The following is a 24,635-nucleotide window of genomic DNA, read 5'->3' as shown; positions in this document are numbered from 1 at the left end:
GTAATTATCTTTTTGTTTTCTCATGATTTGGTTGGGTCTAATTGTGTTGCTGTCCTGGGCTCTGTGGGGTCTGTTTGTGTTTCTGAACAGAGCCCCAGGACAAGCTTGCTTAGGGGGCTCTTCTCCAGCTTCATCTCTCTGTAGGTGATGGCTTTGTTATGGAAGTTTTGGGAATAGCTTCGTTTTACGTGGTTGTAGAATTTAATGGCTTTTTCTGGATTTTGATAATTAGTCGGTATCAGCCTAATTCTGAACAAGGCAGTTAACCCACTGTTCCTAGGCCGTCACTGAAAATAAGAATTTGTTCCTAATCGTCCTCTGAATGTCCACTGACCACCACAGCCATGGCGTTTCACTGTATGAATGAAACCAACCTTCCAATCGACTTGCCTAGTTAAATAAAGGAGAAAAAAATGGTTGTGTCAAATGTTAGTTTCCTTTTGATGGCATAGAAGGCACTTCTTGTCTCTCAGATCTTTCACAGCTTTAAGGAAGTTACCTGTGGCGCTGATGTTTAGGCCGAGGTACAGTGCCTTGCGAAAGTATTCGGCCCCCTTGAACTTTGCGACCTTTTGCCACATTTCAGGCTTCAAACATAAAGATATAAAACTGTATTTTTTTGTGAAGAATCAACAACAAGTGGGACACAATCATGAAGTGGAACAACATTTATTGGATATTTCAAACTTTTTTAACAAATCAAAAACTGAAAAATTGGGCGTGCAAAATTATTCAACCCCCTTAAGTTAATACTTTGTAGCGCCACCTTTTGCTGCGATTACAGCTGTAAGTCGCTTGGGGTATGTCTCTATCAGTTTTGCCAATCGAGAGACTGAAATTTTTTCCCATTCCTCCTTGCAAAACAGCTCGAGCTCAGTGAGGTTGGATGAGAGCATTTGTGAACAGCAGTTTTCAGTTCTTTCCACAGATTCTCGATTGGATTCAGGTCTGGACTTTGACTTGGCCATTCTTATTTTTGAACCATTCCATTGTAGATTTTGCTTTATGTTTTGGATCATTGTCTTGTTGGAAGACAAATCTCCGTCCCAGTCTCAGGTCTTTTGCAGACTCCATCAGGTTTTCTTCCAGAATGGTCCTGTATTTGGCTCCATCCATCTTCCCATCAATTTTAACCATCTTCCCTGTCCCTGCTGAAGAAAAGCAGGCCCAAACCATGATGCTGCCACCACCATGTTTGACAGTGGGGATGGTGTGTTCAGCTGTGTTGCTTTTACGCCAAACATAACGTTTTGCATTGTTGCCAAAAAGTTCCATTTTGGTTTCATCTGACCAGAGCACCTTCTTCCACATGTTTGGTGTGTCTCCCAGGTGGCTTGTGGCAAACTTTAAACAACACTTTTTATGGATATCTTTAAGAAATGGCTTTCTTCTTGCCACTCTTCCATAAAGGCCAGATTTGTGCAATATACGACTGATTGTTGTCCTATGGACAGAGTCTCCCACCTCAGCTGTAGATCTCTGCAGTTCATCCAGAGTGATCATGGGCCTCTTGGCTGCATCTCTGATCAGTCTTCTCCTTGTATGAGCTGAAAGTTTAGAGGGACGGCCAGGTCTTGGTAGATTTGCAGTGGTCTGATACTCCTTCCATTTCAATATTATCGCTTGCACAGTGCTCCTTGGGATGTTTAAAGCTTGGGAAATATTTTTGTATCCAAATCCGGCTTTAAACTTCTTCACAACAGTATCTCGGACCTGCCTGGTGTGTTCCTTGTTCTTCATGATGCTCTCTGCGCTTTTAACGGACCTCTGAGACTATCACAGTGCAGGTGCATTTATACGTAGACTTGATTACACACAGGTGGATTGTATTTATCCTCATTAGTCATTTAGGTCAACATTGGATCATTCAGAGATCCTCACTGAACTTCTGGAGAGAGTTTGCTGCACTGAAAGTTCAGTTTTTGATTTGTTAAAAAAGTTTGAAATATCTAATAAATGTCGTTCCAATTCATGATTGTGTCCCACTTGTTGTTGATTCTTCACAAAAAAATACAGTTTTATATCTATATGTTTGAAGCCTGAAATGTGGCAAAAGGTTGAAAAAGTTCAAGGGGGCCGAATACTTTCGCAAGGCACTGTATGAATAGTTTTGCGTGTGCTCTAGGGCAATGGTGTCTAGATGGAATTTGTATTCATGGTCCTCGGAACTGGACCTTTTTTAGAACACCATTATTTGTGTCTTACTGAGATTTAACGTCAGGGTCCAGGTCTGACAGAATTTTTTTTTTCTCTCTCTCTCTCTCTCTCTCTCTCTCTCTCTCTCTCTCTCTCTCTCTCTCTCTCTCTCTCACCACCTCAATTTTTCCCCTCCCACCTCTCCATCCTCCCTCATTCGCCTCCTGCCCACCCCCTTCTACCTTGACTTTATTCCCCTCCTACAATGAGCTAACCAGATGTAACACTCACAGCTAATGTCCCTCATAAGACAAAAAGGCTGCCGGCCCACTTTCTCACTCATGGCCCAGGTGTCTGCGCTCGATTGGAAGGTTGGTTTCATTCGTTCATATGCCCAGTGAAGAGCCATGGCTGTGGTGGTCAGTGGACATTCAGAGGATGATTAGGGTTGATTGAGGTTGTGGTTGATTGCTCAGAGGTGCTTTATTCCGAGGTGTATGAGTGTGTCTGTGTGTGTAAGCATCAGTGGAGGCTCCTCAGGAGGAAGGGGAGTACTATCCTAATATATTCACGTCACCAAATAATTGATTAAAACCCACTGTTTTGCAAATAAGGTCTACAGTAACTTCAACAGCACTCCGTAGGGTAGCACCATGGTGTAGCCGGAGGACAGCTAGCTTCCGTCATCCTCTGGGTACATTGACTTCAATACAAAACCTAAGAGGCTCGTGGTTCTCATCCCCTTCCATTGATGTACACAGTAATTATGACAACTTCCAGAGGACATCCTCCAACCTATCAGAGCTCTTGCAGCATGAACTGACATGTTGTCTACTCAAGCAAAAGATCAGAGAATGAAACTACTAATGAAAGCACAAGCTACAGCTAGCTAGAACCTTGGTGAGTAGTTTACTCAAAGAGAGAGAAGGACAATAGTTGAATAGTTGAGCAGTTTTGAACAAATACATTTTTTTTAAATGAAGGAGAGAGAGAGAGCTATATTTCTTTCATAGCATATTTTATCACTTTCACTTAGCAAGAGAATGCCGCTAGCTAGTTTAGCCTACGCAAACACCTGGCTCAAACAAAGACAGATGCCATGTTAGCTAGTTGGCTACGGCTATCTGACACTGGAACTCTTTGAAGTCAGGGTAAGTTTTTGGTTTAATTCATTTATAATCACTGCTAAACTGCTTGCTGCTGACTAATATTGCATTATTGTAGGTTTAGTGGGTTTACTAATGCGATAGTTCTAGTAGCTATGTTAATTATGATGTTAATATGGTGACAATGATGTAGGCTGCGTGTAGAGGTTAGCGGTTATGATATGAAGGTTTGGCTTGAAAAGGTTTTTTCGCCTGGTCACAGACAGCTGGTGTGTTGTGCACTGAAGTCCACAAGCAAAGGGAAAAGGTGAGAGGAGGAGAGTAATTATACAATGATCAAAGGGATCATGCTATTTGTATGTGACTGCTATGAAAGTGAACTGTGTTTGCGTGTGATCAGGGGTGCATTCATTCCGCCGATTCTGTTAAAAAAGTTTCTTAAATGGAAGCAACCTGAACGAAAAGGGGATAAACATACCTAAATTTGTCCAATAGAAACTCTTGTTTGCAAAGGTTGAACTAATGATTACACCCTATATCAGATCAATGTTAGATTGAGCTAGGTGAAAGGAATATGAATGACAGTCATCCAATATGCTGTAAGATAAATAAGACCCTGCTCATGAATAATAATAATCGTCCTCACCGACCACCACTGGTATGCGTGCATGGTGTGTGAGTGGGTGTGCATGCGTGTGTGGTGCATAACCGTAAGACTGGGGAAATAGACTGGAGCAATGGGCAGAGCGAATAAACAGTTCACATCTGTTCACACTTCAGTAAATTGTAGTGCTTGGCAGGATAGTAAAGTGTCCATCGGCCCACCGAGGGGGAGACTTGCTTGGCCTGCATACTCATGCTGTTATTCTGACTTAACATCCTTGTCAGTTGGCCTTTGTAAACAGGTGATGTCCAGTGGGTCTAACTGAGGTCTACCCTTCACACTACCACTTGTTCCCAATTCACTCCCTACCCCCTTCTCATTGGCTCTAACCCTGTGATATTTGCAGATCTGTAAGGTATAAGCAATATGGAATCTCCACCAACACAGCTTAAACCTATTCAGGGCCTTCAGATCTTCAAACATCAAAGGGATTGGGCCAAGAGGAAAGGGTAGTGAGTGAATTGGGACTGACTTTCTCATCAACACAAGCCAACAGGTTCAACGGTTAGAGGTCCTAGGTCAAAATTGAGTGTAACAGACGCCAGATGGTGATTGGTGGGTACCTGTGGGGAAGTGTTCGTTGATTGGCCAGTTGTCCACCTGCAGAGTGGCGTTGCCCCCATTCCTGGTGAAGCGCACCAGGTGGTACTTCCCGTCGTTAATCGTCATGGTTACCTCCTTCACACTGATGTCTGACGTACCAATGTTGAAGGTCACGCCCACCTTGCCTTCCGTCTGAAAGAAAAGGGAAGAAGAAACAGAAATGTATTAAAAGACATCAACATCTTTCAGGCAACCCGGAAGAGAAACAAGCAGCAGGTTTGAGAGGATCAGTCTAAGGAAGAGGGTGGAGAATCATTACTCTTGATCACATAATAGTGAGTAGATATTTGGGATGCAAGTTGACTTGTAGATCAGTGTAGTCTGATTGCAAACACACACAAAAAACAGGCATTTATAACCAGTATCAACCACTTTCCTTCCACAGGCAGTCTTCAGGTTGATCATTTATATTTTCCCATTGGTAAAACAATTCAATATGATATGCCATATATAGAATAGCAGAGATTTGCAGAACAGTACCATCTTCATTTCCTGGCTTAGAACCAATTCCACGATGAGCTTCAATCAAATCATCTTCATTGCATTTGTAATGCAGTGATACCAAGACCAGGAATCAAGATGTTTGCAGAAGCTGTAAACTGATTGCAGGGTTTGATTCAATAAGGCTGGGCCAACATTATATAGCCTGGACTATACAACAGTAACCCAAACAGTTGAACAACAGAGTTAGACATTACCTTGTTAACCCAGGTCTCCCCCTATCCTCTTCCTGAGCTAATACTAATCACATTGGAGCCGTCTATTGGACGTATTCTACTGTAGGTTGTGTGTTAGTACGGACAGGCTAACAAAGCCACTCATTCCAATATTCATAACCACTAATATGCAACCACTAACCCAAAAAGGGTTACAAAATGGTTCTTTGTGGAAAGGGTTCTACCTAGAACCCAAAAGGGTTCTTCCATGGGGACAGCAGAAGAAGCCTTTTAGGTTCTACGGAAGGTTGAACCTTTTTTCCTAAGGGTGTAGACCCCAAAGGTAGTCAATATAGTTGGGAGCTGTACTACCTAGCCTTACAGTTCATTAAACTGTTTTCATTTGTTGAGAGTTAGCTGTAACAGAACGGTCAGTCACTTAATGATGAGTAATGTTCTGTCGAACGCCAGGACATATGCCTCTCCCTCCCCACATCACATATGTAGCAGCACATATGTTTTATTTAACGGCAAAGTTAGTGGTGTTATATCACTCAAAGAGTGGGATAGAGAGAGAGAGAGGGAGAGAGAGAGAGAGAGAGAGAGAGAGAGAGAGAGAGAGAGAGAGAGGGAGAGAGAGAGAGAGAGAGAGAGAGAGAGAGAGAGAGAGAGAGAGAGAGAGAGAGAGAGAGAGAGAGAGAGAGAGAGAGAGAGAGAGAGAGAGAGAGAGAGAGAGAGAGAGAGAGAGAGAGAAGAGAGAGAGAGAGAGAGAGAGAGAGAGAGAGAGAGAGAGGAGAGAGAGAGAGAGAGAAGAGAGAGAGGGAGAGAGAGAGAGAGAGAGGGAGAGAGAGAGAGAGAGAGAGAGAGAGAGAGAGAGAGAGAGAGAGAGAGAGAGAGAGAGAGAGAGAGAGAGAGAGAGAGAGAGAGAGAGAGAGAGAGAGAGAGAGAGAGAGAGAGAGGAGAGAGAGGGAGAGAGAGAGAGAGAGAGAGGGAGAGAGGGAGAGAGAGAGAAAGAGAGAGAGGAGAGAGAGAGAGAGAGAGAGAGAGAGAGAGAGGAGAGAGAGAGAGAGAGAGAGAGAGAGAGAGAGAGAGAGAGAGAGAGAGAGAGAGAGAGAGAGAGAGAGAGAGAGAGAGAGAGAGAGAGAGAGAGAGAGAGAGAGAGAGAGGAGAGAGAGAGAGGGAGAGAGAGGGAGAGAGAGGGAGAGAGAGGAGAGAGAGAGGAGAGAGAGGAGATGGAGAGAGAGAGAGAGAGAGAGAGAGAGAGAGGAGGAGAGAGAGAGAGAGAGAGAGAGAGAGGGAGATAGAGAGAGAGAGAGAGAGAGAGAGGGGATAGAGAGAGGGAGAGAGAGAGATCACATTATAGAGAGAGAGAGAGAGAGAGAGTGAGGCAAATAACAACCTCATTGGTTTCTCACCGCAACTTACTTTCTCGCCAACTTGCTAATTTTAAACAACCTGCCAACGTGTTTGATAGGAGCTGCTTGGGTATGCATGGGAACGTAGGCGTTACATGGAAAATGTTTTAAAGAGAGACAAGGATGGCGAGAGAAAGAGAGAGACAGAGAGCACGAGAGAGAGTGAGAGAGATAAAAGATTGAGAGATGGAGTTAGAGAGAGATCGAGAGAGGGGTAAAGAGGAAGAGAGAGAGTGATGGAGCGAGAGAGAGATACTAAGGGAAAGAGTGGGGTTGTAAGGGTACAATGTTTTCCATGTCATTTGTCCTAATCCCCTTTGGGAATGGTTGTGTAATTACCTGCTTTAAAGGCCCAGAGCCAAGGGGACATTTCTCACAACACAGCCGTGTGTGTGTGTGTGTGTGTGTGAGTGCGTGCATGCGAGCGTGGGTGCATGTGTGTGTACATGATGCACTGACCCACCGGGCTGATGACACGATGTGTTAATGGATCAGTGAAGAGATAAGAGATAGTGAATCAGGATATACGATAGTGTGTGTGTGTTTGTGCGTGCGTGCGTGTGTTATAGCTCTCTACTTAACAATGGCCACTGCTACTTCATATCATTAACTAACCCTTAACATTGTTGTTAACCCCTTGCTATTGCCTGCTACCACTAAACACCCACACCCAACACCTTTTAATTGAATTGAAAACACTATACCACAGTGGCAATACCTGACATTCAGTGAAAACACTGAGGAAGTCAGCATCCATTTTAGGACAGTGTACAGTCTACCATCTAGCCAAATGTAAGTGTTGACTTTCTGAAAGGAGACGAAACTCGAGATGAAACATCTTGATTAAGGTCGCAGGCTTAGTTAGTTTCCCTTCCATTGAAATGCAAAGTATTTCAAAAGGACTGCCTTGAAGGTCCTTGAGAGGCTCTCGCCCTTTGCTAACAAAAAGGTAGCTGTTTTACTCTGTATGCATTTCAGTACCAAGGCCAACCCAGTACACTGTCCAAATAGCACATTATGTTCTCTCATGTTTGGAGGAGTTGTCTACGAAACCACAAGAGTCCCCTAGTATATCTCTAGTCCATGCACCCATAGTCTCACACAGTCTGACACACAGGAGGTTGGTGGCACCTTAATTGGGGAGGACGGGCTCGTGGTAATGGTTGGAGCGCCATTCCATTCGCGCCGTTCCAGACATTATCATGAGCCGTCCTCCCCTCAGCAGCCTCCACTGGTCTGACACAGAATCTCAAACATTGCGTGCTAAAATACACTCAGTCCTGTGATGAAAGAAAAAGGCACACTTCTCTCTCTCTCTCTCTCTCTCTCTCTCTCTCTCGCTCTCTCTCTCTCTCTCTCTCTCTCTCTCTCTCGCAATCTCTCTCGCTCTCTCTCGCTCTCTACTTGAACAATCTTCCATCTCAGCTGATAATGCAGTAGGAAGTGAGTAAAACATGGGAAATGCATCTCCTAAAAGTGCCAGGTCGTCCTCGAGGAGACATGAACATGAACTCTGCAGCATGGCCAGTTAACTCCCAATCTGATCGTAAGAGCTTCTATTAATCACTGAAGCCACGGTTCAAACCAAGCTTTGAACTTGAAGTTTAAACATCAACTTCATTCCAGTGCATTGACAGAACACTATGGTTTTCTGAATATTGAATAATGGAATAACTTTCCCAAAAAGAGAAAATGTGTAGATGAAAGCAAAACACTATACTGTACATCCCCATTTACTCTGACCTTCAAATCAACTGGCAGACCGTCCCCCACAATGCCAAGTCAAATGCAGTGCTGAGCGATTAGTGCTTTTTAAGTTCAGTTTCGGATTTGATTATTTTTGTAGACATTACATGTCATCTAGTCTTTGTAATGCTGCTGCCTATGCTGTCTGACAAAATCACTATTTTAGTAGTTCTTCAAAGTAAATAAAGCCTACTTTTATGACTGCTGAATGCCAACTATGAATCACTTACACCATGTATTTTCAGGTAGAGATACCTCGCTAAGCAACTGCTCTCTATCCCTCCCCATCAGGCATTCTTCTGTCTCTTTTATGTAGCGGGCGTAAAAGAGAACCAGACTGGGCAAGTAGGCGTGGTCAATTAGTTGTTTCAAAAAATGAAAAATAACCAACATTTCGGTTATTCGCTCAGCACTCATCAAAAGACACGCTACTCCCTTTACAAATACGTACAAACAACGACAGATCACCGCCACCGCTGTAAACAATAACAACAGACACAGTGCAACGGTGTCCCAGGTCACGGTGGATTCAGCTCTCAGTGGTGCTCAAAGCCCCGCACACACACACACACACCGCCGTCCAGCGGCCAACCACCTGACCGCCTGCCCTCCCTCCACTGCCACGGCAACGCTGTGATTGACATTTCCAATTACATTCTTTATTGGCCTGTCAGTCGCTGGGCGGGACAGCCCTTCATTGTCTCTTAAGGAAGGGAAGGGATGGCTATAGGTCCCCCCCCCCCCCCCCCCCCCCACCACGATATTCCTGCACTAGAAAATAAATACATGAGGTGGAAGGAGAATCACACATACACACACAATCCTGCCTAACAAAGCATAACCTTGCATTGAGCCCTAATCCATACCATCACACTGCAGCAATAAACAGCAGAGACAAGAGGCTTCAATCTCCCTGAACTGTCACAACACAACAGAACACAGACGACAACACAACACGTTACTGTTATACTGTTATCTCCTCAGACTGATATGTGGTGCTGTGTTAAAACGCTGTTCTGCTCATAGATAATATACACACTGTAATTCCTACCCCCCTGCACTGACTGGTCCTCTCCTCCAAGGTTCGACTGCCTGCCTGCCACTAAACCATTGGTCATTTTAACACTCTATATTTTGGAGATGCGAGACAGCGTTGGCAGCACAAAGCCACGGGAGATCGGCGGGGGGAGGAGGGTGGTGTGGTGTGTGTCAGTGTGTGAGAGTGTGTGTGTGTGAGTGATGGAGGTGCGGGTAAGTAAGACTGATAAAATAAAGGCACGGTCACGGTCAGAGAAAAGCAGCACATGAAGAGCTCTGCTCCGCCACCAAGTGCTCGGTCCCACGTGGTCCCTCCACATACTGACACTGGTAATCAGACCCACAATCCAATTCACCCGGCCTCCGATCAATGCCTTCAGCACAAGGAGCACCCCCAAGCAGCCAATCACTCAGAGCAGCACAGCAGCCTGACTCTCCAGGCCTCTCGGAGCCCTCTCCAGGCCCGTAAAACAGACAGCATTCACATCACAGCCCTGCCAGACAGATATACAATAGACTACATTCCCTAGATGGGGAATTGGTCATTTTGCTAAAGCATCGATATATCCAGGACTCTCCAGGCCATAGACATAACACAGCCCAGACAGTCACTATACAAAGATGGGTATTATTCCAATAGACTCCATCCTCTAGGATGGTGAACGGTCATTTTGTTGAAGCCGAGAGCAGATGTTGCATGTCTATAGGCCTGCAACTGTAGCCCCCACACTATGGAAGACATATTGGACAGGATTTTGCATTTACAAATAAACAAAGTGTGATTACTACCTCTAAGGGTTTCGAGCTTGAGGTAGTCACCTCATACAAGTACTTGGGAGTATGGTTAGATGGTACACTGTCCTTCTCTCAGCAGATATCAAAGCTGCAGGGTAAAGTTAAATCTAGACTTGGTTTTCTCTATCGTAATCGCTCCTCTTTCACCCCAGCTGGCAAACTAACCCTGATTCAGATGACCGTCCTACCAATGCTAGATTACCAAGACGTAATTTATAGATCGGCAGGTAAGGGTGCTCTCAAGCAGCTAGATGTTCTTTACCATTCAGCCATCAGATGTGCCACCAATGCTCCTTAACACATCACTGCACTCTATCCTCCTCTGTAAACTGGTAATCTCTGTATACCCGTCACAAGACCCACTGATTGATGCTTATTTATAAAACCCTCTTAGGCCTCACTTCCTGCCTGAGAAACCTACTGCAGCCTTCATCCTCCACATACAACACCCGTTCTGTCAGTCACATTCTGTTAAAGATCCCCAAAGCACACACATCCCTGGGTCGCTCCTCTTTTCAGTTCGCTGCAGCTAGCGACTGGAACGAGCTGCAACAAACACTCAAACTGGACAGTTTTATCTCCATCTCTTCAATCGAAGACTCAATCACGGACACTCTTACTGACAGTTGTGGCTACTTCGCGTGATGTATTGTTGTCTCTACCTTCTTGACTTTGTGCTGTTGACTGTGCACAATAATGTTTGTACCATGTTTTGTGCAGTTACCATGTTGTGCTGATGCCATGTTGTGTTGCTACCATGTTGTTGTCATGTGGTGTTGCTACTATGCTGCGTTGTCATGTGCTGCTGTCATGCTATGTTGTTGTCTTAGGTCTCTCTTTATGTAGTGTTGTGGTGTCTCTCTTCATGAAGTGTTAATGTGTCTTTCTTATGTAGTGTTGTGGTGTCTCTCTTTATGTAGTGTTGTGGTGTCTCTCTTTATGTAGTGTTGTGGTGTCTCTCTTTATGTAGTGTTATGGTGTCTCTCTATGTAGTGTTGTGGTGTCTCTCTTTATGTAGTGTTGTGGTGTCTCTCTTTATGTAGTGTTGTGATGTCTCTCTTTATGTAGTGTTGTGGTGTCTCTCTTTATGTAGTGTTGTGGTGTCTCTCTTTATGTAGTGTTGTGGTGTCTCTCTTTATGTAGTGTTGTGGTGTCTCTCTTTATGTAGTGTTGTGGTGTCTCTCTTTATGTAGTGCTGTGGTGTCTCTCTTTATGTAGTGTTGTGGTGTCTCTCTTATGCAGTGTTGTGGTGTCTCTCGTATGTAGTGTTGTGGTGTCTCTCTTTATGTAGTGTTGTGGTGTCTCTCTTTGTGTAGTGTTGTGGTGTCTCTCTTTATGTAGTGTTGTGGTGTCTCTCTTTATGTAGGGTTGTGGTGTCTCTCTTTATGTAGTGTTGTCTCTCTTTATGTAGTGTTGTGGTGTCTCTCTTTATGTAGTGTTGTGGTGTCTCTCTTTATGTAGTGGTGTCTCTCTTTATGTAGTGGTGTCTCTCTTCATGTAGTGTTGTGGTGTCTCTCTTTATGTAGTGTTGTGGTGTCTCTCTTTATGTAGTGTTGTGGGGTCTCTCTTTACGTAGTGTTGTGGTGTCTCTCTTTATGTAGTGTTGTGGTGTCTCTCTTTATGTAGTGTTGTGGTGTCTCTCTTTATGTAGTGTTGTGGTGTCTCTCTTTATGTAGTGTTGTGGTGTCTCTCTTTATGTAGTGTTGTGGTGTCTCTCTTTATGTAGTGTTGTGGTGTCTCTCTTTATGTAGTGGTGTGTCTCTTCATGTAGTGTTGTGGTGTCTCTCTTTATGTAGTGTTGTGGTGTCTCTCTTTATGTAGTGTTGTGGTGTCTCTCTTTATGTAGTGTTGTGGTGTCTCTCTATGTAGTGTTGTGGTGTCTATCTTTATGTAGTGTTGTGGTGTCTCTCTTTATGTAGTGTTGTGATGTCTCTTTATGTAGTGTTGTGGTGTCTCTCTTTATGAAGCGTTAATGTGTCTTTCTTATGTAGTGTTGTGGTGTCTCTCTTTATGTAGTGTTGTGGTGTCTCTCTTTATGTAGTGTTGTGGTGTCTCTCTTTATGTAGTGTTGTGGTGTCTCTCTTTATGTAGTGTTATGGTGTCTCTCTATGTAGTGTTGTGGTGTCTCTCTGTATGTAGTGTTGTGGTGTCTCTCTTTATGTAGTGTTGTGATGTCTCTCTTTATGTAGTGTTGTGGTGTCTCTCTTTATGTAGTGTTGTGGTGTCTCTCTTTATGTAGTGTTGTGGTGTCTCTCTTTATGTAGTGTTGTGGTGTCTCTCTTTATGTAGTGTTGTGGTGTCTCAATTTATGTAGGGTTGTGGTGTCTCTCTTTATGTAGTGCTGTGGTGTCTCTCTTTATGTAGTGTTGTGGTGTCTCTCTTATGTAGTGTTGTGGTGTCTCTCTTATGTAGTGTTGTGGTGTCTCTCTTTATGTAGTGTTGTGGTGTCTCTCTTTGTGTAGTGTTGTGGTGTCTCTCTTTATGTAGTGTTGTGGTGTCTCTCTTTATGTAGGGTTGTGATGTCTCTCTTTATGTAGTGTTGTGGTGTCTCTCTTTATGTAGTGTTGTCTCTCTTTATGTAGTGTTGTGGTGTCTCGCTTTATGTAGTGTTGTGGTGTCTCTCTTTATGTAGTGTTGTGGTGTCTCTCTTTATGTAGTGGTGTCTCTCTTCTTGTAGTGTTGTGGTATCTCTCTTTATGTAGTGTTGTGGTGTCTCTCTTTATGTAGTGTTGTGGGGTCTCTCTTTATGTAGTGTTGTGGTGTCTCTCTTTATGTAGTGTTGTGGTGTCTCTCTTTATGTAGTGTTGTGGTGTCTCTCTTTATGTAGTGTTGTGGTGTCTCAATTTATGTAGGGTTGTGGTGTCTCTCTTTATGTAGTGCTGTGGTGTCTCTCTTTATGTAGTGTTGTGGTGTCTCTCTTATGTAGTGTTGTGGTGTCTCTCTTATGTAGTGTTGTGGTGTCTCTCTTTATGTAGTGTTGTGGTGTCTCTCTTTGTGTAGTGTTGTGGTGTCTCTCTTTATGTAGTGTTGTGGTGTCTCTCTTTATGTAGGGTTGTGATGTCTCTCTTTATGTAGTGTTGTGGTGTCTCTCTTTATGTAGTGTTGTCTCTCTTTATGTAGTGTTGTGGTGTCTCGCTTTATGTAGTGTTGTGGTGTCTCTCTTTATGTAGTGTTGTGGTGTCTCTCTTTATGTAGTGGTGTCTCTCTTCTTGTAGTGTTGTGGTATCTCTCTTTATGTAGTGTTGTGGTGTCTCTCTTTATGTAGTGTTGTGGGGTCTCTCTTTACGTAGTGTTGTGGTGTCTCTCTTTATGTAGTGTTGTGGTGTCTCTCTTTATGTAGTGTTGTGGTGTCTCTCTTTATGTAGTGTTGTGGTGTCTCTCTTTATGTAGTGTTGTGGTGTCGCTCTTTATGTAGTGTTGTGGTGTCTCTCTTTATGTAGTGTTGTGGTGTCTCTCTTTATGTAGTGTTGTGGTGTCTCTCTTTATGTAGTGTTGTGGTGTCTCTCTTTATGTAGTGTTGTGGTGTCTCGCTTTATATAGTGTTGTGGTGTCTCTCTTTATGTAGTGTTGGGGTGTCTCTCTTTATGTAGTGTTGTGGTTTCTCTCTTTATGTAGTGTTGTGGTGTCTCTCTTTATGTAGTGTTGTGGTGTCTCTCTTTATGTAGTTTTGTGGTGTCTCTCTTTATGTAGTGTTGTGGTGTCTCACTTTATGTAGTGTTGTGGTGTCTCTCTTTATGTAGTGTTGTGGGGTCTCTCTTTATGTAGTGTTGTGGTGTCTCTCTTTACGTAGTGTTGTGGTGTCTCTCTTTATGTAGTGTTGTGGTGTCTCTCTTTACGTAGTGTTGTGGTGTCTCTCTTTATGTAGTGTTGTGGTGTCTCTCTTTATGTAGTGTTGTGGTGTCTCTCTTTATGTAGTGTTGTGGTGTCTCTCTTTATGTAGTGTTGTGGTGTCTCTCTTTATGTAGTGTTGTGGTGTCTCTCTTTATGTAGTGTTGTGGTGTCTCTCTTTATGTAGTGTTGTGGGGTCTCTCTTTATGTAGTGTTGTGGTGTCTCTCTTTATGTAGTGTTGTGGTGTCTCTCTTTATGTAGTGTTGTGGTGTCTCTCTTTATGTAGTGTTGTGGTGTCTCTCTTTATGTAGTGTTGTGGTGTCTCTCTTTATGTAGTGTTGTGGGGTCTCTTTTTATGTAGTGTTGTGGTGTCTCTCTTTATGTAGTGTTGTGGTGTGTCTATTTATGTAGTGTTGTAGTATCTCTCTTTATGTAGTGTTGTGGTGTCTCTCTTTATGTTGTGTTGTGGTGTCTCTCTTTACGTAGTGTTGTGGTGTCTCTCTTTACATAGTGTTGTGGGGTCTCTCTTTACGTAGTGTTGTGGGGTCTCTCTTTATGTTGTGTTGTGGTGTCTCTCTTTACGTAGTGTTGTAGGGTCTCTCTTTACGTAGTGTTATGGTGTCTCTCTTGTCGTGACTTGTTTTGTCCAATATTATTATTTCATTTCTTTAGCCCCCGTCCCCGCAGGAGGACTTTGCCTTTTAATAGGCCGTCATTGTAGATAAGAATTTGTTCTTAACTGACTTGCCTCGTTAAATAAAGGTTAAATAAAACCTTTTTCTTCTAAAAATATATATATTTTTGCGTGTAATGTATTCTTAGTGAAGTGGCTGGTGCATGGAGGTTTGTAGCCTACTGAGGTCTCCATTTGTGACCATTTAATGAACGTCTTCTAAACCCACCAAGGTATCACATAGCAAACCCTGTCATACATCCTTAGGATAGTCGGTATTAACATCTGAATTACATCAACTGGCTCAAAGCCAAACTCCCAATTGGGATCCAGAAGATCCAGAGGATCCCGTATCAAACTGAACCCATCCCGGTGAGGAAGCTGACATCACATACAACCTCCACCTGACATCATGCAGGGCAGCAGAACTAAAATGAGGGTGTTGTGGTCAGGGCCCACCACCCATCAGAACAGTATCAAGGACCACATACAGAGTTTGTCCCAAATGCCACCCTATTCCCTATGCAGTGCACTACATTTGACCAGGTCTAATAGGGAATGCCATTTGGGAGGTATTCAGAGAGCGGTACAGGGAAGTAGGTCGATATGAAGATTGAGGACGAACATGTGATGGATGATTGATGCTCATGGCCTTCACAACAACAAGACATTTATCTGAGGTAATTGACAGAGATAACTCGAAGATGACAGGACCATTTGTGGCATCCCGGCAATGAGTGTAGAGCGAATTATTTCCTGTGATGACATTATCCTATGGCATACTCTGCTCTGTGCCCTTGGTAATAGTGTCCATGGCAACTCCATTGTCTAGGTCAATGAGGATGATGCAGTAAAACTCTGATCATCTTTATCATTCCTGAAATTTCAAGACTCAATAAGACTCCCGAAATTCAACCAAACTTAGCCGCACCTGAATTCAAATTCAAAGAGGTTTGAGTTCTTCAGGTTCAGGTGGGACAGGGTTCATTCTACACCCCAAAGATCCTAAAATATTCACACAGGAGAAGCAGGAACAAAGGAACAGATCCACTCCACGGTAAGGAGAAGAACAAAATGTCCTCTTTACTTAATACAGCCTGGTAATTGATTAGCTAATGCCTAGAAGTCCATTAGCAGAGTGTGTTAAATGCTCAGGAGTGCCAGTCAACGTTAGCCTTTAACCCCGGCTAGTCTACATAATAAAAACACATCAGTGAATATTTCATTTAAACATGAGCAGGAAGCAGCGTTGTGAAAGGTAATGGCTTAGACACTCTCTCCAGGCTCAATGTCAAAGGAAGGCAGAGACCTGCTCCTCTTTGATCCTCCTATGACTTCAGCAGGGTCAGCTTTATGCATTATTTATACACACGCACACACACACACACACACACACACACAGACACACACACACAGACACACACAGACACACACACAGAGACACGCAGACACACACAGTAATTGTCCCAGACACTAATGGTGGAGGGCCTGGTGAAAATATTTGTCAATGCTACCCCAGAGACGATGATATCACTTTCATCTAGGTTGGTGTCGTCAGGATGAAACACTCACTGGTCTTAATCATCCCAAATATGTTGTTCTCTCTCTGGCTTAGAGTGCTCAAGTTTGGAGTACAGGTGCTCGAGGAGTTTGAAACGATACTGCTCTCCATAATGTACAGTACATAACAACATGTACGTCTTTGACAATTGAGACTACACAAAGTCCAGACTGATAGGGAAATGACCCACAGCACGACCCACCCAGTACTTTAGTCCTGCTATTTTATGCACATTTCCAAAGCATTTTCCATTTTCAGACGTTTTTCCTGCTTAGCTGTAACGGCTGTAGGGATTACTACGGACACGGCATAACTACCCAGCAAAACCCCAGAAACATAGTAAAACAACCCCGTCAGTGATGAATCTCTACTGCTGTCCGGCCCAGACCTGCTCTCCATCTCTCATTATTAGAATGCAGAATGCACCGCTGACACACACGCACGCACGCACACACCACGCCAATACAATGTAGAATGCACCGTCGACACAGTAATCAGGCCGAATGCAAATGGGGTTGGGCTCGACGGACCACACAGCACACGAGTTCTGCATCCATCCATCTGCATCCACCCATCTGCATCTACCCATCTGCATCCATCCATCTGCTTCCACCCATCTGCATCCACCCATCTGCATCCACCCATCTGCATCCACCCATCTGCATCCACCCATCTGCATCCATCCATCTGCATCCATCGTTATTCATGGCAACATTAACTCCAACAAAAGACAGGAACCATCTATTAAATATTAATACAAACAATTGGACTGATGTTTAGGAGGCCTCTGTGTTCAATTATGAGTTTTATTTCATTCTTTATTTCCATTAAGCCACAGTGGGTCTACTGGTCCATTAGGGAGAGCAGGAATTTGGCGGAGACACACACACACACACACACACACACACACACACACACACACACACACACACACACACACACACACACACACACACACACACACACACACACACAGAGTGCCTGGGCTGTGAACCTCACACAGCGCTGCTTGGATCTAACACGTGGCCAGCACGACAGGGGTTCATTAAAAAAACACTAAATAGGATTTGTGCTCGATGGAATACAGTGCTGTGAAAGACCATTAGGAACCTGGCTAATGAAATTGAAACAGCTTGGTGATCAAATTAGAATCTGTTCGGTAGATATTTAATTTAATGTGCTGGTGAATTCGAAACACTTTTAATTTGGGTCTCCCGTTTGAATTTGAGCGCCATAAATCAAAGACTAAATTCATAGGGTTTCTCTCTCTCGTTCCCTTGATTTTCTCTCAAATGGATAGGAACAACCTCGTGAATTAAAGTCTGTAGAAAACAAAACAACTATTAGGGCATGAGAAGGAGTCCCCACTGTAGCTATACTTAGAAAGTGTTAGCTTGGCTAACCCAGAACTAAAATCCCAGACCTTCATCAGGCATCAGGCAAAATAATACACTCATATCTTTTCAAATGAGCAACTGTGCACACCAGGATTGTAAAACACTTGCACATTATTATTAAAACATGATTCAAGCTCTATCGAGTTGGTTGTTGATCATTGCTAGACAGCCATTTTCAAGTCTTGTAATAGCTTTTCAAGCTGATTTAAGTCAAAACGGTAACTAGGCCATTCAGGAACATTCTATGTCGTCTAAGTAAGCAACTCCAGTGTGTATTTGGACTTGTGTTTTAGGGTATTGTACTGTTGAAAGGTGAATTTGTCTCCTGGTGTCACGATCGTCGTTAGAATCATCAGACCAAGGTGCAGCGTGATATGGTTTCCACATATTTATTAGTGAAACGCACAAAACAATAAAGACAGAACGAAACGTGAAGTCAATGAAGTGCTAACAGGCAACGAAACATAAACAAGATCCCACAAACATAGGTGGGAAAAATAACGACTTAAATATGATCCCCAATTAGAGACAACGATTACCAGCTGCCTGTTATTGGGAATCATACACAACACCAACATAGAAAATAAACTAGAACACAACATAGACATAGAAATACTAGATCGCCCCCTATTCACGCCCTGACCTACTATACCATAGAGAAACAATGGCTCTCTATGGTCAGGGCGTGACACCTGGAGTCCGTTGGAAAGCAGACTGAACCAGGTTTTCCTCTAGCGTTTAGCCTTTGCTAAGCTCTATTCCATTTATTTTTATCCTAGTCCTTGCCGATGACAAGCATACCCATAACCTGATGGAGCCACCACCATGCTTGACAATAAGAGTGGTACTCGGTGATGTGTTGTATTTGCCCGAAACATAACGCTTTGTATTCATGATATAAAGTTAATTTCTTTGCAGTATTACTTTAGTGCCTTGTTGCAAACAGAATGCATGTTTTGTAATATTTGTATTCTGTACAGGCTTCCTTCTTTTCACTCTGTCATTTAGGTTAGTATTGTGGCGTAACTACAATGTTGTTGATCCATCCTCAGTTTTCTCCTATCAAAAAACCATTCAATTCAACTAGAGTCACCATTGGCCTCTGAGTTATGAGATGCCTGTATCTTTGTAGTGACTGGGTGTATTGAAACACCATCCAACGTGTAATTAATAACTTCACCATTGTCAAAGTGATACTCAATGTCTGCTTCTTTTTTTTTTACCTATCTACCAATAGGTGCCCTTCTTTGCGAGACACTGGAAACTCTACCTCGTCTTTGTGGTTAAATCGTTGCTTCTAATGTACTGCTCGACTGAGGGACCTTACAGATAATTGTATGTGTGGGCTACAGAGATGATGTAGTCATTCAAACATAATGTGTAAATACTTTCTGAAGGCAGTGTATGTGCTATTTCAGAGAGAATACCATCAGTCACGTTGGCAAATGCATTGTTCCTGCCAGCTCTTACAGGAGAGGAAATAGCTCTGTATTGAAGCACAAGACACTCCAGCCTGTTTGAAGAAGTACCATGTAACAACAGTAAATGTAATAACTTTTTGATTTAATAACTTGCCGGTAAATGTATTAAAATGTTGAACAGTAAATGTAATTACTTTTTCCGCTAAATGTAATAAGCTATTACATTAACCGGTGGTAACCGAAAGGTTGCTAGATCGAAACCCAGAGCTGACAAGGTATAAATCTGTTGTTCTGCCCCTGAACAAGGCAGTTAACCCACTGTTCCTAGGCCGTCATTGTAAATAAGAATTTGATCTTAACTGACTTGCCTAGGTAAATAGAGGTAAAATAAATAAACATTTAAAAAATCACTAACCGGTGTGTAACAACTGTATGAATAATGTAATAACTCCAACCAATCATTTAATAACTTAACAAAATATATATTTTTTATGTACTACTTGGCTCAATTAGGCCCTAGTATTAAATATAGAATCTGCAATAGTTCCCTGCAAACAATAATGAGTTATTAGGACATACATGGGACATCAGAAAATGGTCGCCTAAAATTGTCAGGATGTAGTGTCATGGTCTCTTAGGGGCGACATCCAACATATGCATGACAACAAAGAGTTATCTCAGATAGGGAGAGTCCAGGGTCTCAACGTATCTTCATGTTTTTTCATACGAACGATGGTGATCAGAGGCAGAAATACAAAATAGATCACCACTTAAAAAGCGCAAAAACAGGAACCGACAGCACTGAGATTCCAGCAATTTAATGTAATCAAGTGGACAGCAGACACCCCGAGTAACAGCTCCAGATATCCTTCACTCCCCCAGTGCAGATGGAGACAGAGCCAGGAGCAGCTTTGGGATTCGGCTGCCTGCCTTTGAACATAAAGCATCAATTGGATGAGCACTCACAGGGAGAGAGAGGGGAAGAGACAGACTCCCATCTTCCCATCTGCTTACTCACATATTTAGGCAAGCTCCAAGCTTAGCCACACGCATGCAAACAATGGCCTTTAGTAGTGGCACGTGTAAGGCAAATGTTAGCTCGCATCAATATCGTTAGTGACGCCACTAACGGTAGATAGCACCTACACAAAAACAGCTGAATGGCTAATGCTAAAAAGCGAATGCTGTTCCTTGGCTGAGAGTGTATTCCAACAAGGGTTTAGGCCAGGGATGCAGAGTATGCTAAATACCTTTGGAGGAAGGGGGAAGCTGGGAGGAAGGGGGGTTTATGGTGATGATATGTAGGGTTGATGAGGCAGGTCTTTGTAGCTCACCCACCAGTGGGCAGACATATGTGGATATTCCTGCCAAGGGCTCAGGGAGAGATAGATAGCACAAACATAGTTGTCAGGGGGTCTATCAGTGGTCTGGTTTAACCACTTAGGGATAAATACTTAGCCACCTTCCACTTCACCTACAGAGGTGTGAGACACAGGCTGGGAAGAGCCAGGGCAGAGATCTAGTGAATCTGATGAACATATCAAGACTGTTTCAAGGACAGCTTTTTTTCCATCTATGTAACATTGCAAAAATCAGAAACTTTCTGTCCAAAAATGATGCAGAAAAATTAATCCATGCTTTTGTCACGTCTAGGTTAGACTACTGCAATGCTCTACTTTCCTGCTACCCGGATAAAGTACTAAATATACTTCAGTTAGTGCTAAACACGGCTGCTAGAATCTTGACTAGAACCCCAAAATCTGATCATATTACTCCAGTGCTAGCCTCCCTACACTGGCTTCCTGTTAAGGCAAGGGCTGATTTCAAGGTTGTACTGCTAACCTACAAAGCATTACATGGGCTCGCTCTTACCTATCTCTCTGATTTGGTCCTGCCGTACATACCTACGTGTACGCTACGGTCACAAGACGCAGGCCTCCTAATTGTCCCTAGCATTTCTAAGCAAACAGCTGGAGGCAGGGCGTTCTCGTATAAAGCTACATTTTTATGGAATGGTCTGCCTACCCATGTGAGAGACGCAAACTCTGTCTCAACCTTTAAGTCTTTACTGAAGACTCATCTCTTCAGTAGGTCCTAAGATTGAGTGTAGTCTGGTCCAGGAGTGTGAAGGTGAACGGAAAGGCACTGGAGCAACGAATTGCCCTTGCTGTCTCTGCCTGGCTGGTTCCCCTCTCTCCACTGGGATTCTCTGCTTCTAACCCTATTACAGTCAGAGTCACTGGCTTACTGGTGCTCTTTCATACTGTCCCTTCCATGTGCGTCACTTGAGTGGGTTGAGTCACTGACGTGGTCTTCCTGTCTGGGTTGGCACCCCACCTTGGGTTGTTCTGTGGCGGAGATCTTTGTGGGCTATACTCGGCCTTGTCTCAGGATGGTAAGTTGGTGGTTGAATATATCCCTCTAATGTGTCTCCCGACCCCCCCTGTCTCAGCCTCCAGTATTTACGCTGCAGTAGTTTATGTGTCGGGGGGCTAGGGTCAGTTTGTTACATCTGGAGTACTTCTCCTGTCTTATCCGGTGTCCTGTGTGAATTTAAACATGCTCTCTCTAATTCTCTCTTTCTTTCTCTCTTTTTTTCTTTCTTCCTAGGTTCCTACCTTTCTAGGGAGTTTTTCCTAGCCACCGTGCATCTACACCTGCGTTGCTTGCTGTTTGGGGTTTTAGGCTGGGTTTCTGTACATCACTTTGTGACATCAGCTGATGTAAGAAGGGCTTTATAAATACATTTGATTGATTGATTGATCTGCACTGGAGCAGTGGAGGATCTCTGCAGCTGTTACTCAGGGTGTCTGCTGTTCACTTGATTACATTAAACTGCTGGAATCTCAGTGCTGCTGGTTCTTGTTTTTGTGCTTAGTTCGTATTAACAAACGTGAAGATACGTTGAGACTTGCGTGGAAATAATGACAGAGTAGCGATCATAGCTGTAGTACATAGGTTACTGATCTCTTGATCTCACGGTCTTAAAGCCACATGTTCACTGGTTCGAGTCCCTCCTGAATTTGCTTTCATAAGCGTTATCAAACTAGAGCATTGAAAGTGTAGTTCGTTTTTGCACAGAAATCTATTACTTTAAGATAGACTATGAGTTATCTCCCGCTATAACATAGACTCATACCAAGGCAGATCATTTTAATTCAACCCAATTTCATGGCTGATTAACTCCAGATTCATACTGTATTATGTAGCCTTGCACTAGTAAAGTCAGAGTTTAACTGCTTACTGCAGTGCGGATCAGAGTCATTATGGGCCGTGTACACTGAGTAAAAAACATTAAGAACACCTGCTCTTTCCAATGCAAAGACTGAACAGGTGAATCCAGGTGAAAGCTAGGATCCCTTATTGATGTCACCTGTTAAATCCACTTCAATCAGCGTAGATAAAGGGGAGGAGACAGGTGAAAGAATATATTTTTTAAGCCTTTAGACAATTGAGACAGATTGTGTATGTGTGCCATTCAGAGGGTGAATGGGCAAGACAAAATATTTAAGTGCCTTTGAACGTGGTATGGTAGTAGGCGCCAAGCGCAACGGTTTGAGTGTGTCAAGAACAGCAGCACTGCTTGGTTTTTCATACTCAACAGTTTCCAGATCATCCAGATCATCCAGCCAATGGCAGGCCAGTGGTCAAAAACAGGTCATTGATGAAATGGACAATGGAGGCTGATACTAATTGTGCAGCGCAACAGACAGGCTACAGTTAGTCAACTGACAGTCCAGTACAACATTGGTGCCCAAAGACCCATAAAATAATGCACAACTTGTCATACCTTAACAAGAATGAGGTATGGCAGACAATGACCTTACAGAGTTCCACTTCTTTAAGCAAACAACAACAAACTGGGGATTCAGTGGGTTAAGGAACAAAAACACTGGACACTGGAGAATTGGAAAAATATTGCCTGGTGTGATGAATCCCGGTTCCTGCTGTTTCATGCTGATGGGAGGACTAGGGTATTGTCGTGTCAAAATTGCAGGCTGGTGGTGGTGGTGTGACGGTGTGGGGTGTGTTTTCGTGACCCCTTGATAAAAGTGGATTAATGTTTGAATGCCACAAGGTATCTGAACATCATTACCAATCAGGTGCATCCCTTCATGGCAGCAGTGTATCCATCTACGAATAGATATTTTATAATGGTTCCACAAACATGACAGTTAATTCAGTTTACTGCAGTGGCCTGCCCAGTCACCAGATCTCAATCCAACTGAGCATCTGTGGGATGAGCTGGAACGAGCTATTCGGAGCAGATATCCACTACCAGCCAACTTGACACAATTGTGGGAAGCAATGGAGTCAACATGGTCCAGCATCCCTGTGGAACGCTTTCGACAACTTGTTGAGTCCATTCTCCGATGAAATTAGGCGGTTCTGAGGGCAAAGGGAGGTGCAACTCAATATTAGGAAGGTGTCCCTAATGATTTGTACACTTTAGTGTATGGGAACTCCATATGTTCATACTGGGCTGTATATATTATCTCCATATGTTCATACTGGGCTGTATATATTATCTCCATATGTTCATACTGGGCTGTATATACAGTGCCTTGCGAAAGTATTCGGCCCCCTTGAACTTTGCGACCTTTTGCCACATTTCAGGCTTCAAACATAAAGATATAAAACTGTATTTTTTGTGAAGAATCAACAACAAGTGGGACACAATCATGAAGTGGAACGACATTTATTGGATATTTCAAACTTTTTTAACATCTCAAAAACTGAAAAATTGGGCATGCAAAATTATTCAGCCCCTTTACTTTCAGTGCAGCAAACTCTCTCCAGAAGTTCAGTGAGGATCTCGGAATGATCCAATGTTGACCTAAATGACTAATGATGATAAATACAATCCACCTGTGTGTAATCAAGTATAAATGCACCTGCACTGTGATAGTCTCAGAGGTCCGTCAAAAGCGCAGAGAGCATCATGAAGAACAAGGAACACACCAGGCAGGTCCGAGATACTGTTGTGAAGAAGTTTAAAGCCGGATTTGGATACAAAAAGATTTCCCAAGCTTTAAACATCCCAAGGAGCACTGTGCAAGCGATAATATTGAAATGGAAGGAGTATCAGACCACTGCAAATCTACCAAGACCTGGCCGTCCCTCTAAACTTTCAGCTCATACAATGAGAAGACTGATCAGAGATGCAGCCAAGAGGCCCATGCTCACTCTGGATGAACTGCAGAGATCTACAGCTGAGGTGGGAGACTCTGTCCATAGGACAACAATCAGTCGTATAATACACAAATCTGGCCTTTATGGAAGAGTGGCAAGAAGAAAGCCATTTCTTAAAGATATCCATAAAAAGTGTTGTTTAAAGTTTGCCACAAACCACCTGGGAGACACACCAAACATGTGGAAGAAGGTGCTCTGGTCAGATGAAACCAAAATTGAACTTTTTGGCAACAATGCAAAACGTTACGTTTGGCGTAAAAGCAACACAGCTGAACACACCATCCCCACTGTCAAACATGGTGGTGGCAGCATCATGGTTTGGGCCTGATTTTCTTCAGCAGGGACAGGGGAGATGGTTAAAATTGATGGGAAGATGGATGGAGCCAAATACAGGACCATTCT

General features: G+C 43.3%; 1 protein-coding gene across 30 annotated transcripts in view; it reads right to left on the bottom strand.

Moving 5' to 3' along the window:
• Positions 1–24,635, bottom strand: part of LOC110529758 (neurexin-3b) — a 465,957-nt gene that overhangs the window by 66,533 nt on the left and 374,789 nt on the right. For all 30 annotated transcript variants that reach the window (XR_016497721.1, XR_016497720.1, XR_016497723.1 and 27 more), the window contains one exon: positions 4,470–4,641. Coding sequence is in view for 21 of the 30 variants with exons in the window: in XM_090243127.1 (XP_090099253.1) it covers positions 4,470–4,641 (172 nt within the window). In the remaining 9 variants the exon portion in view is untranslated. The remainder of the gene's footprint in view (positions 1–4,469; positions 4,642–24,635) is intronic.

Source organism: Oncorhynchus mykiss, chromosome 8, assembly GCF_057628025.1.
Source record: "Oncorhynchus mykiss isolate SJ-2025 chromosome 8, ASM5762802v1, whole genome shotgun sequence".
NCBI classification, from domain to species: Eukaryota; Metazoa; Chordata; class Actinopteri; order Salmoniformes; family Salmonidae; genus Oncorhynchus; species Oncorhynchus mykiss.
This window is presented reverse-complemented; position numbering and strand designations above follow the sequence as displayed.